Source organism: Meleagris gallopavo, chromosome 1, assembly GCF_905368555.1.
Source record: "Meleagris gallopavo chromosome 1, MGAL_WU_HG_1.1, whole genome shotgun sequence".
In the NCBI taxonomy this organism is placed as follows: domain Eukaryota; kingdom Metazoa; phylum Chordata; class Aves; order Galliformes; family Phasianidae; genus Meleagris; species Meleagris gallopavo.
In genome coordinates, this window is record NC_139404.1 from 191,174,740 (window position 1) to 191,190,434 (window position 15,695).

The 15,695-nt window shown below is 41.0% G+C and overlaps 1 protein-coding gene across 1 annotated transcript in view; it reads left to right on the top strand.

Annotated features, from left to right (window-relative positions):
- GUCY2F (guanylate cyclase 2F, retinal) overlaps positions 1 to 15,695 on the top strand; it is a 44,559-nt gene that overhangs the window by 16,455 nt on the left and 12,409 nt on the right. The window contains exons 10-16 of the mRNA XM_085216894.1: positions 122 to 271; positions 2,161 to 2,309; positions 4,081 to 4,244; positions 4,571 to 4,763; positions 4,885 to 5,059; positions 11,016 to 11,114; positions 13,821 to 13,915. Of these exons, the coding sequence (XP_085073020.1) occupies positions 122 to 271; positions 2,161 to 2,309; positions 4,081 to 4,244; positions 4,571 to 4,763; positions 4,885 to 5,059; positions 11,016 to 11,114; positions 13,821 to 13,915 (1,025 nt within the window). The remainder of the gene's footprint in view (positions 1 to 121; positions 272 to 2,160; positions 2,310 to 4,080; positions 4,245 to 4,570; positions 4,764 to 4,884; positions 5,060 to 11,015; positions 11,115 to 13,820; positions 13,916 to 15,695) is intronic.

Here is a 15,695-nt window from a genome sequence, read left to right on the forward strand (position 1 = left end):
ATGTTCCATCCCCTCATCAAATAACTGAAATGAAGGATGCAGTTCATCATTGGGAACATCACTGAAATTAACAGCAGTATGGGCCCACATATAAAGAATCTGATGCTCTTGATTTGTTTAGAATTGCTCTGGACAGCCCCTGAATTGCTGAGGGACCCAGACATGCGCAGAAAAGGCACATTCAAAGGAGACATTTACAGCTTTGCAATTATCCTACAAGAAGTTGTTGTTCGGGGCCCACCATACTGCACTTCAGACCTCTCAGCTGAAGGTAAGCAACAATTTCTGTTCGTTTTTTAAGGCTTTACACAGAGAACTCACAAAAGGTCTGGTCAAGCCCCTTGGATCTCGTGTTGATGTGGAAATGGTGTTTCATTCTCATGACCATTTTTGGTGGAGGGGAAAAAAAAAAGGCTGTTTTTGTCAAAACATCCATAATGAACATCAAAATGCATACTTCTGACCTCAGACTCTTTGCATGACTAATCACTCCTATCAGGGTGTTGGGACAGTGGGTCACCTCCCCAGATGCTTCAAAGCTGTTCAGTTCTGCTGTAGCACTTCCAGTGCCCTTTCACACTCTTGACTTTTCATCATGGTGTGCAGTGAAATCTGTCAGCAGAATTTTTCACAGCTTGGAAATTCCCTTGCTTCCCATCCATCGTTCCTTATCTGTCTGTCATAAGAAGGGTGAGGTTTTTGAGTTTTTTGGCTTTTTTGCATTTTGTTCATCTACTCGTCTGTTTTTCCTTGTTTCCCCATTTAAAGAGTTTCTCTCCCCTCGTCAGAGATCAAAGTGATACATCATGACTGTGATGACTTATGCTGAAGTCTGGCAGTATCAGAAATACCATATAGGTGAATTTGTTAGGAATTGCTCATGGTGTAACTCTCATTGGTTCAAATCTTGTTGAGAATGCATGGGAAGAGCAGATACACTCAATCAAGTTCACTTGGCTATGGAGGGGCTGAGAGCAGTCAAAAAAGAGCTGATTTCAATGAATGCCCATTGTAAACCCATTTTAGGTTGGACAGTCACCAGGTGGGGTACAGCCATCAGTATCTGCCAGTTCAGTGCATGGAAAAATGGCAGTGGCCCAGGCTGCTGCAGCAACACTATGACAAAGGTAACCATGGTGCAACCTGCTCTGTAATTCGTACCTGGACCGTGATGTGATGGATGATGTAAATTGCAGGTGTTCTCCCAACTAGTCTCACTGGGCAACCTCCAGCAGATGCTGAAATGCATTCTAGTTTCCTGACTTGATAAAATGATGAATTTCTACTCATTTCTTCCTAATCCTCAAGGAGCTTTCACTCATGGTGTGAACTTTAAAACTGTCTGAGGAAGGCATTTCCCCTTGGCTGCCCTTGGAAATATTAGGGCCAAGTGTTTTGTTTAGTTCATTTGGTAGAGACTGGTGGGATGGGCTAAAGGGCTTTAAAGTAAACTGTCAACACTGAAAAGCTTTGGGTGCTCACGGTAACAGCTGTGGAAATGCAGGGTCCCTGCCAGAAAGAGAGTGGTTTTCACTTCAGATGACTGCTCAGAATTTCATAAAATGAAACCTTCGGAAACAATCACAGTTGTTGTATTTTAAGCAAGAAGATAGAGTTCTACCTTTCACTTTTTTCAAGGCACAGTTAGCTCCCTGAAGGTAACTCTCAGTCTAAATAGTGGAGAGTCAGGCTAAAAAGCAATAACAAAACCCGACTGCCTCTCTGAAATCCTCCTACATACTATTTCCCAGTTAAAGATGAAGTGTCAACGGCTGGTATCCTTCCTGTCTGGACTTGGCTGTAACCCTCTGCTGCCACAAATCCTGATGGAGAGAGTCAGGCAATTTCATTAAATATAAGCCTGTAGGCTCACACATACCCATCTGTCACACAAGCTTCTCTCATCCAGCCACTTTATTGCTTGTAACCTGGCTCTCCAGGGACAAGAAGGCAATTGAATTGCTTGTCTTGTAAATCCTCCAAGAGATTCCTGACAAAGGAAAGCAGAAATCCCCAGGCTTGTTTGACACAGCCATAGAAGTGTGAAGAATAATAGCATCGATGAAGGAATGAGCAAGAAACATGAAAAATCTCATGTCTTTCACCCTCACCAAATGCCTCCATCTCTAATTGTGCTTTGGATCCTTCTCTTTGCCACAGAAATTATAAAGAAGGTGAAGAAACCACCTCCCCTGTGCCGCCCAAACATAGCTCCTGAGATGGCCCCCCTGGTGTGCATCCAGGTAATGAAGCAATGCTGGGTTGAAGCTCCTGAACGACGTCCCACCTTTGAGGAGGTATTTCATAAGGTCAGTGTACAGAGCACAAGGTGCGATTCTGTATTAATATTTAGCAGGAAAGTGTTTTTTGTAAGTGAGCCCTCAGGAAATGATTGAGAGAACACTAGAGCCTTGCCTTTGCTGTTGGGTTATAGATTGTGGCATCTATATGCTTGTTTTCATCAACTGTGCCATATCTACACCATATTCTGAACTTGGACTCAAGTGGGACTACAACATGGGGTGTAACACAGGAAAGACATGGGCCTAGTGTATTCACATTTGTGATATGCCTATCCTGATGGTCTCACAGAGATCAAAAAAAGCTATGAATTATCATGTAGCTTTCAGATCAATATGTCGTTTCATCTTCTGAAGTCTCAAAGAAAACCTCTGTATTTTTTCTTGGTTACAAGAATTCCAAAACTGAATGAAAGAGCCCAGTGCCAAAGCTCTTTGGCCTAGAGAAGAAGCAACTGAAAGCAGATATGAAAACCGTGCATGATGTTATGACTGCTGTACAAAAGGTGATAAGGGGATAATTGTTTTCCATTTCTATTGCATAGTAGAACTAGAGGCATCAAATAAAATGAGCAAATGATCCAGACTCCAAGCAAACAAAAAGAAGTGCTTCTTCACATGTTAGATATCATCAAGGGCTGTTGAACACAAAAATACAATATTTGGCATCAGAGATCTCTGCATTGCAAACTGGTGGATTTGGGGAACATATTCTGGAGGAGTATGACTGTACACGAACCCTGTTTGAACATCTTTCTGAACATCTGTTACTGGCCACTGGCAAAATAAGCCTTTTATCTGATCCAGTAATGCTGTTCCTATGTTGTTTTAAGATCAAACTAGATAATCCAATATCTATAATTTGCACCTTCCAATTCTATGAAGCTATGATTGATTTCACACTCACGTTACTCCATTCTTGATCCTAATGAAATATTTGAAACCACAGATGCTCCAAATTGTCCCGGAGCTCATTTTCAGGTCAAGAGGAGCAAGCATAACTCAGTGCGGTGGCATGCAACAGTGCACATACATGCCTGTGTACAAAGGCAATTTAAGACTAATAAGACAAAAGTAAGTATTGCCAATGCCCTGGCAACTCTGACATCATCACTTCCTACACCTGTCTCAGGTGACAAGTGATAAAACATAAGGAAATAGTCTTGAGTTGAGCAGAGGATGTTTAAATTGGAAATAAAGAAAAATTTCTTGATGGAGAGGGTGGTCAAGCATTGGAACAGGATATCCAGGGAAGCTCAGGAAGGCTGTGGAGTCTTCATCCTTGGAGATATTCAGGAGACATATGAACATGGCACTAAAGTACATGGTTTAGTGGTGGGACTTGGTAGGTCAAGATGGTGCTAGGACTTGATGAACTTGAAGGTCTCTTCCAATCTAAATTATTCTATGACTCTGATTTTATGTTTCTACAGCCTGGTCAGAAAGAATTTCTTATGGGACAAATGAGGGTGCAAACCTACAGCATTGTAAGACTCCAAAAAATCTCACATATCTGCTTATCCCAAGGGAGGTGGTGCTTCACTTAACCTTCACAAAAAGATTGCAGAGGAACAGCTTGTCCAGGCAACTTCCATAGCTAGTGGTACAAATTCATCATCCATTTTGCCTCTTTCTTTATTGCAGAAGTTTTGCCATTGAGGAAGCTAGTCTTTAGAATTATGACTTAAAAATAAAGTGCTTGCTTTTGTTCTTTTCCAGGCTTAGAATGCTACAATGATGTAATGAGATAGGGAAGTAACTCTCCACTTTGATTTTCCAGTTCAAAACCATCAACAAAGGCAAAAAGACCAATATAATTGACTCAATGCTCAGAATGCTTGAACAGTATTCAAGCAACTTGGAAGATTTAATCAGAGAGCGGACAGAAGAGCTAGAGATTGAAAAACAGAAGACAGAGAAACTCTTATCACAAATGCTTCCTCCGTAAGTACTGGTACTTTAGATGGCAAAAAGTGCTTGGTGTTACATAGCTAGACTGGACAAAATGTTTCTCCCAAATTGAGTAAATTCGCAGGGCAGATCTCCAGTTTTGACAAGCATCTTTCAAACAAAGCAGGAAACTTTCATCACTGCTTATTACAGCAATGTAAGTCTTATATTTACTGGAAGATCTTTTAGGTACACCAAAGTAAGAGCGTCTGAGCTCTTGGGCTTGCCACAACAAGGGTATTTGCTCTGTCACCCTTCCTTGTGTTATCATTTTGAATCAGTATTTTGCCCTGTCACCTCTCTTTGTGTTACCATTTCAGATCAGTAGCAGAAGCCCTCAAGACTGGTGGCACTGTGGAGCCTGAGTATTTTGACCAAGTCACCATCTACTTCAGTGACATCGTGGGCTTCACAACCATTTCAGCCCTCAGCGAACCCATTGAAGTAGTTGACCTCCTGAATGACCTTTACACTCTGTTTGATGCTGTTATTGGAAATCATGATGTTTACAAGGTGAGGGGTACCCAGGAGGGAGGACCAAACCATCTCTGAGTCATATCTTCCTACAATTTGGTTCTACTGCTCTTTCCCATCTTCTATTTCTTTGCTTTTTTGATGCTGTGATATTTGCTAGGTAGAGACCATTGGAGATGCCTATATGGTTGCCTCAGGGCTTCCGAAACGGAATGGAAACAAGCATGCAGCTGAGATAGCCAACATGTCCCTAGACATCCTCAGCTCAGTGGGAACGTTCAAGATGAGACACATGCCAGACATCCCCCTCAGGATAAGAATTGGCCTGCACACAGGTAGGCACCTAAACATCAAAGAGCTCCTGCAATTGTATTTCCAGCATTGAATGCCTTCTCTCTGCTCACCCCAAAGCAAGAGCCCTTAGAAGATGCTTAACAACCTTCCATAGCAACAAGGTCATTGAAATGGAAGTGCAAACCCAAAGTAGAAAAATGGCTTGGTGTCAAGTGGAGAAATTTTGTATTCTGTCACTGTCATGAGCTACATTAGAAATGTTAGTCCCAAAGGCTGCATTGTTAAGTGTGGATTTTTTATGTGCTTCAGAATCTTTGCTGGCATTATACTGAGACATCCAAGTCTTTGTAACTGTTCTGAAATGGAAAAAAAATTAAATAGAAAAATCATTATATAGAATCAGAGAATTGTTAAGTTTGAAAAAGACCTCTGAGATCACCTGGTCGAACTGTCTAACCATCACCATACAAACTGAAGGAAAAGTCTGGGGGTGCTTATTATAGATAGGATGTAACTGAAAGAACACGATACAGTTATTTTAAAAGTTATGCTATAAAGTAAATGTCCTCTAATGCAGAAGTCATGATCTATTCAATGAACAAAAAAGAAGCTTGTTTAAAAAGAAAAGGAGTTGGCATGGAGTTTAATTTTTCTAAAAAAAAGCCAAAAACAGCAACAACAAAAACAGTAAGATTTAAGTCATCATATATCTGAAAGTATGGCTTGGATTTTAAATTGAGGAAAAGACATCCACTGTTGTAAGAGTCAGTAGTTTTAGAAGAAATATTAACCTTCAGAATTTTATATCATGGTCATCCACTAATAAATTTTTGCCAGTTGTTCAACACTGGACTTCCTGCATCTTCCTCTCGAGTACAAGATACCAGCCACTGGTAGAAGAAGAAGAAGAAGATTGTCCAGGAGTCTGATCTAGCATTACTGAATAATATCCACATTTTTGCAGCTCTGGAACTGCAATTACAGAATTCCTTGTTGTACACGCAGGGAAACAAGAACAAAGGAAGCATCTCACACAGAATACCCTAAGAACATAGCTGTGACTTGAGCACAGCTGAAATCAATACCTCATAGCTCCCTAGACTGTGTATTTTCTTATTTTGGATTTGTCTCTGACAACTCATTGTCCCCATTGTTTTCATTGCAGTTTGGGGTTCTTAGCTCTTTACAGAAGTCTAAAGTGTTAAGGAGTGATTGCAGACACACTGTGGGTTTTATACTGTGGGTTTTATAGTATGGTTGGAATCAGATGAGTCTGTGACCTACAGCAAGAGTCTCTGGAGCAGCAGCATTACATTTTCAACACAAGAAATGAGGAATACAGAGTGCAACATCTGCTGCTGTCTGTTTGCCACAGTTCTGCAGCATGCCTTCCATGCATCAGCCAAAACTCTATCCCTAGGTGACTGGGAGAGGGGAGTGTTACTTGTGGTTTTGTTTTCTTCTTTTTCTGAACTCTGGGCATCTGGAAATAAGTGCTGTTATGAGGGTGTGAGAAGAGGGAAAGGATCATTTTCTTTTTGAAGAAGCAGAAGCTAGATCTTATTTTGCACAGATTTGAACCTTAGGGTGAGGATTCAGGGGAACAGAATCCTCCCTCATTGTAAGGGTGGAGAAAGTCAGAGGCTGCCTCATGAGCCTGAAGATGCACAAGGCTATGGGGCTAGACAGCATGTATCCCAAGTCCTGAAGGAATGTGATGTGGTTGCTAAGTCACTCTCCATCATACCAGAAAATTCATGGCTTTCAGGCGAAGTCCCTGGTGACCAGAAAAAGGGAAAAATCACTTCCATTTGTAAGAAAGGGAGAAAGGAAGACTCAGGGAACTACAGGACAGTGAGCTTCACCTGTGCCTGAAGAGATCATGGAACAGATCAGTTCTCTGAATCACTAAGATGAAAGCAGAGTTTTCTCTGCTAGAGAAAATCCTAGATCCCATTTCTCCTGAGAAAAGAAACATGAAGAGGAAATCACTAACATCATGAAGCAGGAAGGCTTGAGGAGAAGAGGGCTTGGCTATCACACCTTCCTGGAAAGGATAGAGAAGGGTGTGAGCACCAGCTTTGTCGACCAACTGCTCTCTGGAAACTAGTGCCAAGAGGAGCACGTGGTTCCATCTCTGAAAAACAAATACCTTTATGATTGTCCATGTCCCTCCTGGCTGTTTTGTCTTCTCTGACCATAGTAGAAAGCCACAGTTCTGGGAACATCTGATGGACCATGCATGTGACCATGCGTGGGTAAGTCGGGGAGGACAAAAAGACCAGTGTTTGATTTGAGTTCCTCCCCTGCTTTAACTGCACCCTGGATTCTTGGCTCTCCTTTCTCAACTCAACTGCCTGTCCAAAAGAACTTAGCTGAATCAGCTGTTTCTGTGCTGGCTGTATCTGGGTTGGGGCTGGATGGCTGGGGAGAGTGAGAAGACAAGCATCTCCCTGGAGGCTTAAGGAGGTCTGTTAATCGGTCAGACTCTCTGGCAGGCAGTCCTTCATTTCCGTTGACCTTGTTAACCTCCAAGGCATCACTGACGGTTGCTGCAGAGGCTCAGCCAGCATGACTTATTAACCAACTCTCCAAAGCCCTGGCAAAGTGCCATTTCGAAACAAACTGGAGAACTTGTGTAATTAAACAACCAGGCCAATGCATTCTCATCACAGAGTCTCCAATTTCCTTTAAAGTTGTTACTGTCAGAGATTTATCTCTGGAAGTTTCTGTTACCCCTTTGCTGAGGCAGTCTAGACATAGGGGAACTCACACACAGGCAGTGAGGGCAGCAAATGAATTAACTCTTGCGTGCTTTCAACATTGAGAAATTGTTTTGTCATGCTAACATTTTAACATTGGATTTGAATTAATCCCTTTATGATGGCAATGCTCTAGAAAGATATTATCTTACCCTAAACTTCTTTCATAGAATCGTAGAATCATTAAGGTTGGAAAAGACCTCCAAGATCATCTAGTCCAACCTTCCACCTCCCATCAATATTGCTCATTGAAAAACATGTCCCCTGGTACCACATCTCCATGTTTTTGTACTCTTTCAGAGATGGTGACTCCACCACCTCCCAGGACACCCTATTCTAATGCCTGATTACTCTTTCAGAGAAGAAATGTTTCCTCATATGCAACCTGAATCTCCCCTGGAGGAACTTAAAGCTGCTCCCTCTCGTTCTATTGCTGTTACCCAGGAGAAGAGGACAATCCTTTCCTCACCACAAGGAGGCAAGGAGAAAGGGTGCCTCCCCTTCTCAAGTCTGAACCATCCCAGTTCCCTCAGCTACTCTCCACAGAACTCGTGCTCCAGACCCCTTACAGCTTCGTTGCCCTTCTCTGGATACACTTTGGGGCCTCAGTGTCTTTCTCACAATGAGGGACCAAAAATTGAACACACCACTCGAGATGCAGAGCTTTGTGAGCTTTGTGGAAGTGATTGGGTGATTGCATTCACTGATTAGGATCCTAAATTTAGACATCCATGTGCAAGTGTTTCCAAGAGTGTTAGGGAGTCAACTCTTGCCCTGTGGTCGGTAGAAATCTGGTGAACATGATAGGTCCAACTCCTCTGATGCTCTCCTGAAGAGCTTGAACCTAACTAGAGAATTGATAGAAGTGAGAATTGAGTTAGAAGAGACTGAAGGGCAGTGAGTTATCCAAGGTTGCACAGTGTGCTGTTGGCAATAAAAGAAGTAAAGCAAGTCCTCCTCATCCCCAGCATTCCTTGCATGTCGCTTCAGTCCAGACATGCTGTAGAAAAATCCTTGTAACATTTATGGTACGAAGCCTCTTTCCTCTCTGTTTTTCAGTCTTTAAGCAAGTGATATCAAGCAGGAGTAAAAATCTATCTTCTCAATTTTCATCTTCTGTGTGTTGTACCAAAATGCTCTTACTTTGACTCTGCATCGTCAGTTTTTCAGAGGTCATATCAACAGAGTCGTTGCAAAGCTCTCCATAGCTTTCAATTTTACAAGAGGTATATTTCAGATTGTGATTCAATACCTACATACATGCATACATAGGTTAAGGTGAAAGTCAAATTTTTTGCATGCGTGTGCCTTGATGGTGTTTCGTTTTCCTTACTGTACATCTGAAAACTGCATGAAAAATCAATTTTGTGACAAAGAAGGTAAAAATCTCAGTAAAATTACTTGCTTTGCTATATTGTTTGCTGCTGAGTATTTGTGGCAAGTAAGTGATCTCAACTACTTTTTAAACATTTTAACCTCAAAAAATTTTGTATTATGAAAAACTTGTATTTAATGTATCTTTAAATATTACTCTTGATGTTCTGTGTTGACAATTCTTATAAACTTGCATGGCAAAATATTTCAGAATCGCAGATCACAAATATTTCCTTGAAATTTTGAGACATCTTAACCCAGAAAAATAACGAAAATTAAAAGGCAGGCAGAGCCTCATGAAAACATGTGCCATAAATGCATTTAATGGAGAACGCACAGATGCTTGTTTTTTCTCTGCAAAATGTTCCATATCTTCTGAGACTGCTGAGATTATTTATTTTTTTAACTTTTTATTTTTTAACTTTTTTAAAAATATTTATTTTGCAACCTTGATATTTTAGTACGTGGGTGATGAAATTTAGCAAGCCCAGTCCAAACACTAGCTAATCCAAGTGCCCCATATGACATACATCCGTGCTGCTTGGCTGTCACATTTAACTCTGTGTGTGTGCGTGTTCAAGTGAATCCTACATGCATATCTCCCCCTGAGAACTTGGCACCAGCTCTTTAGGAGCTACTTTGGAAAGGAGTGGATCTTGTCTTTGGGATGAGACTGAGGAAAAATAAACAGCTTTTGGCTAGACAGGAAAGCTAATGATGTCTTCCTTTCCAAGGAGGGGACACAGGGTGGTCCAGTGTGCTGCCAGCATCTCTTGACTTCTAAAGCTGATTCAATCTTGCTTCACTGGGCTGTGTCCCAGAGAGCTAACTCTGATCAGTCTGGAGAAGAAGAGGTTCCACAGAAACCTCAGAAAGGCCTTTTGGTATCTAAGAAGGGCTGAAAGAAAGAAGGGGACAGTTTCTTTAGCAGCATCTGTTGTGATAGAGCAAGGGGAAAGGGTTTCATACTAAAAGAGGGGAGGTTTAGACTGGATGTAAGGAAAAAGATTTTCTCCGTAAGGATGGTGAAGCACTAGAACAGGTTGCACAGAGAGATGGTGGATGTCCTGTCCTTGGAGACATTCAAGGAGAGGCTGGACCAGGCTCTGAGCATCTGATGGAGCTGTGGGTGTCCCTGTTCATTGTGAGGGAGTTGGACCAGATGGGTATAAAGGTCCCTTCCAACTAAAAAAATAATATAATTCTATTCTATGATTCTGTGACACAGGATCTCAACTTAAGCTTTTTTAGAGGGAAAAGTAGGTTGAAGAAAACTTTTTAAATGAGATTTCAGTAGTCCTTGAGCTTCAGTGAACTCTGAATTTCTCCCAGATGACAGTGAACTGGGACACAAAAGACCTTTTTTGGCCAATGTCTAATTTAGAGAAATGTCTGAATTTTGACTACTTCTACCAAGCATGAAGGCCAGAGACATATTTAAAAAATCCTTCTCTTGCATTCCCAAGTAGTTTCTGGATACCAGAGGAGAAGATGAAATTTGCTTGTCTGTGAGCCTCATGGTTTGTATAGACAATGGCTGGATTGTACAGGTGATGTGTTTTCAAAGCCTTGTCCTGGGAGATGTAGTAGGCCTGACCAATCATTAAGGCTGGAAGGACCATTGAGATCATCTAGTCCAATCATCAGCCCATCACCACCTACCTCTAAACCATGTCACTCACAGTGACATCCACCCTTGTCTTGAACAACTCCAGGGATGATGATTCCACCATCTGAACACATGTTAAACACCTGTATTCCCACTTGGCTTTTGGATGTCAAAGATGAGATTTGTGTATCAGAAAACTCGGTGAATATACAGATATATAACTCTGGTTTATACAGATGTTGTGTCTTTCAGGGCCCTGCGTGGCAGGTGTGGTTGGCCTGACCATGCCCCGTTACTGCCTCTTTGGAGACACAGTGAACACAGCATCACGAATGGAGTCCACGGGTCTGCGTGAGTACTTGAGGCAGTTCCTGGAATGGATTACTGACAGATTTAGAATCATAGAATTAAAGAACAACTAAGGTTGGAAAGGACCACTAAGATCAAGTCTAACCCCAACCCATCCCCACCATGCCCACTAAACCACGTCCCTCAGTGCCACATCTTCAAGGCTCTGGAACACCTCCAGAAATAGTAACTCCAATACTTCCCTGGGCAGCCTGTTCTAATGCCTGAGCACTTTTTCTTAGAAGAAATTTTTCCTAATATCCAAGCTGAACCTTCTCTGGAGCAACTTGAGGCCATTATCTCTTGCCCTGTCACTACTTATCTGTGAGAAGAGGCAGATCCCCACTTCATTACAACCTCCTTCTCAAAAGATATGAAGAAATGTTCATTTTAATTATAGGCATTGTAACTGAATCAGCTCTCAAGAAAAAGGCAAGTCCAAAGACAAAATTAAAAGCAGCCTGAAGCCTTCAGAGGCCAATATTTAAGACAAAGAGATCATTTAGTTTTGCTCTTCTTTTCCCTGCAAAATCTCATAAGAATGTTTAGCTTGGTCTAGTAACCAATATGATTCACACTCCGCATTGTAGCTACAGTCCTCTGATTTGGATTCCGTCAGCTGAAATGAATATGAATCTTGCTTTAGATTTCTCCTGCGTGGAGTTGTATCTTGCTTTCAGACTGCTGAGGACTTTTAATTCAGAGTGGTTCTTGTACAGTATAATAATGCACTTACCTGCCATGGCTAGTATAAGGCAAATGGGGAAGAAAATTGTTGGAGTTCAAGAAGCAGTTGGACAATGCTGTCAGAAATAAGATTCGAGTTTTGGATGATCCTACATGGAGACAAGAGTTGGGCTCGATTATCCTTGTAAGTCCCTTCCAGCTTGGAATATCCTGTGAATCTGTGATTCTATCATGATAGAGAGAGAGAACAATAGACCACAGATAATGCTGCCCTGAAACTTGGGGGGGTTTACTGATGTGTTTTGTGAGAGCTTCATTTATCAGCAATAGAAACTCTGTGAACAATCCTTAAGATTCCCTTCTCCTTGATGTCTTTCTTGATGAGTTGATGTTAATGCTATTTTCCCCTTAAGTTCTTGCCTTAATTTTCCAATGGCTTCAAGTTATAGAAGACAAGTCTTCACTCCTAGAGCCAATGACTGCAGCCGATAATGCAACACTACATGACAGCTGTTTCTTATTGTCCCATAGATGAAGGCTTTTAGACATGGAAAGGGGGTGATGGGAGAGGAGCATTTATCTGCATTTCAGTCATGTGCATAAGCAGATTTGCTTTCTGTTATGTCCTTGACTGAAGCATGGATCTGTAAGCCATGGTGAACTATGGATGATACAGTGGAGAGCATGCTCAGAGCCCAAGAAGAGTTTTGAATTCACTTTTGATGTTCAGTCCATCAGTACAAGTTGATTTCCAAAGGCAAAATATCTTGTGTATTGTAACCTTTGCTCTTCTCTAGTCTCCCTCTTGATATTTTCAACAGTTCTAATAGATTGGCTAATATATCTACTTCACAAACTACAGGGAATCTGTGATATTTAATGCTGAAATCTTGAGGAATATGCATGTAACATTACAAATTTTCTTTTTCTGTCGTATAACCATCACATTTCTAATTCCAGTGATTGCAACTACACTAATCAAGACTAACAATTAAATTCAACTTAAACATGAAGATTTTCAATGTTTAGAACCTTAGAAATGTGAAGTGCCACTAAGACTGGAAACTGCTAATACTGCAGATACAAGATGATCTTTGTACAATAATAGAAATCTACACAGATACACACTGATAGGTAGACTGTAGCTTACTGCTACATTAAATGTAGCAAAAAGCAGTGCAGTGTTCCTCTGCACCAGTTCCTTTAAACTGATGTTCTTTTTTTCTAATAGTTCTGAAAAAAAAAATAATTAACTAGTTTGCCCCCCATATTCTTTATGGTGGAAACAGAATGGGATTGAGACACTGGGAAAAAAAAAAATCTTAAAAACATCAGCAATAATTAAACTGTTTTGTGGAAACTAGTTTTGAAATATTTCCTGGCTTGTTCACATCAATAGCATAGCAACAAATTTCAGTGAGTTCCAGCAATGGCTGCAGAACAAAATGGGGAGGTGGGAATTTGATAAAGATCTCTGCCTTTGCCATTTTCATTTTTAAAATGTTAACAGCAGCTCTGGGTGGAATCAATTACTGAAAAATGCAGATGGATCTACATGTACAGCCGCATTATCGTTCTGTCTCTTTGCAAACCCCACCTCTCTGCTCCTAATCCCAACACCTGTTTTTCAAATGATGCTGGCTGTCTGGAACAGAACTTCAGTCAATTATTTTTCTTTTCTCTCTTGCTGCCTAGTTTTGCACTGTGGCAAAAGATATTAATAGTGACATTTTTCATTCCAGCCAGCAATTTTGCTCAAATGGTACTTCTCATCTTTATGAGGAGCAAGGTTTCCCATGCTTAGTGTGTCTGTTATCCTTCTCCCCAGTCTAGATCTCCTCTCACCCTGTACTTGTTAGAACCTTACCTGGAAGGATCCAATCCATCACCACTGTACTCTACCCCACAAAACTACAGCACGCCAACAAGCCCTGGAGAAGTTTTCCTTGTCAATATAAAGTAGTGGGGATTCACAGTGTGTGTGCAGTGTAACGAGCCAGCTGTTTTGCTTTCCATTCTCAGCTTACAGAATTCATGTCAGCCAAAGTACCGTGGATACACTTCGGTCTCTAAATGAAGGCTACGAAATCGTTCCTAGGGGAAAAACAGAACTGAAGGTAAGAAGGCCTGGTCTGTGTGAAATGCTTCATGAGGGAATTTTCTTGCTTAAGGAATTTTCATAGTATGTTCTTCGTTGGCCTTCATCCATCACTCTTCCACACAGTCCTTCCTAAATGATCCCCATCAGTTGGTTCAATACATGAGGTCATTCTTGAAGGACCGTGGAAAAATTCATGCTATGAAGCAAACAGATGAATGCTCTGTATCTATTTATGCTATAAATCAGGAAAGAAAGCTGTTGAAACATTTAGTAACAAAAGGGAAAGCACTGAACAATGCCATTGCCATCTGAAGTCCTCTACCATGAGTGGATTCCTGGCGTAGAGGGTGAATGGAAAGGCAAAAGGCTTTTCCAAAGCTATTTTTTTCCCCTAGTCTTTGTTTCTGAAGTTTATAATGAGAGTTTACCTAAAACATATATCAAATACCAAAATTCATACCCCTTCCAGCTACTGCCACACGGAGCTCTGCATGACATCAAGCTCTGAATATTCAGTCAAGTGCAATTACTCTCTTTCCCTCTTTCTCACCTTAACATTGTCCTTGAGTCATAACATACACATAACAAAGAGCCACTCTCTGCATTAGGATTGCTCTTGGTCAGGGAGGATACCACAGGAGAATAAAGTCCTGAATTGAATTTAGCAGCCTTTCAGTGGTTGTCAGGAGAGTGTAAAATAGTGACAGAAAGAAGGAAGAATGCTCATGGTATGAGGCCACTGCATTCCTTATTCAGAAAGAGCTTAGGTTGATAAATGCCGTGGGGAAGAGGAGAGGGAGATGTGAATTAGAACAATCTGTGATTCAAAAACTGAATTTTATTTTTGGGGGAGGTGGGGCATTGTATAATGACAAGAGACTCACAAAATTGTAAGGAATTTGTGGAAAAGACACATATGAAGGCTCATTTGTTCTAAAGTCAATGTCTGTACATGCCTCCACTTCAGCTCTCTTTCATCAACAAGAACTGTAGATAACAGGGCAGCATCCTTCCAAGGTGGACATGCAGAACAACTCAGAGGACATTTAAATCTAGAAGTGCTGTCATCTTTCTCATGATGACTAAAGGTTACCTGGTGACTTGCATCCATGCTATGCAGGTTTACAAGCATTTGTATGAATTTGTACACTCAGCTTACCCATATGAGACAAAGTGTGTACCTTACTCCATTGATCAGCCACTCACTGTATGAAATGAGGATTTTAATATTGCAATAATATCTTTTATCATTCAAAATTTAACTACTTTTCAGCCAGAAATACTCCCAGTATTTAGGACTCTATTTCAGCCTTGAGAGAAGCTGCTGATTTTCACAGTGCCTAAACCAGACAAAGTAATGCATCACAAAATACCACACAACTAAATAAAACATCACTTACCTTCTTATAAAATAACTAGAAAGAAGTGGTTCTGCTTACCTTAAACATCTGCAGCAGGACGTATGATTATGTTCCCAGGTCTTCCAACAATCTTTTATATCAAAGAAGCATTTTGTCACCCAAGTTCATATGGCTGCAGTGGGATATCTGAAGTAATCACTCCAGGTTTAGTTAATAGAAAGAAGCCTTTGCATAGTCAGTGATGATAAAATGGCACTTCAGGAAATTATTAGCCTGACTTACTTTCAGTGTCCAGTTTTTGTGAAGATAAATATCACCCTAGAAGTGTCTTTTTTCCAGCCCTGGCTCCAGACAGGGATGGTTGGCTCTGATATAGGTGGCTGGATTATACCAGATGCATCTCACTTCAAAAGCTAAATTATTGATGTAGGAAAA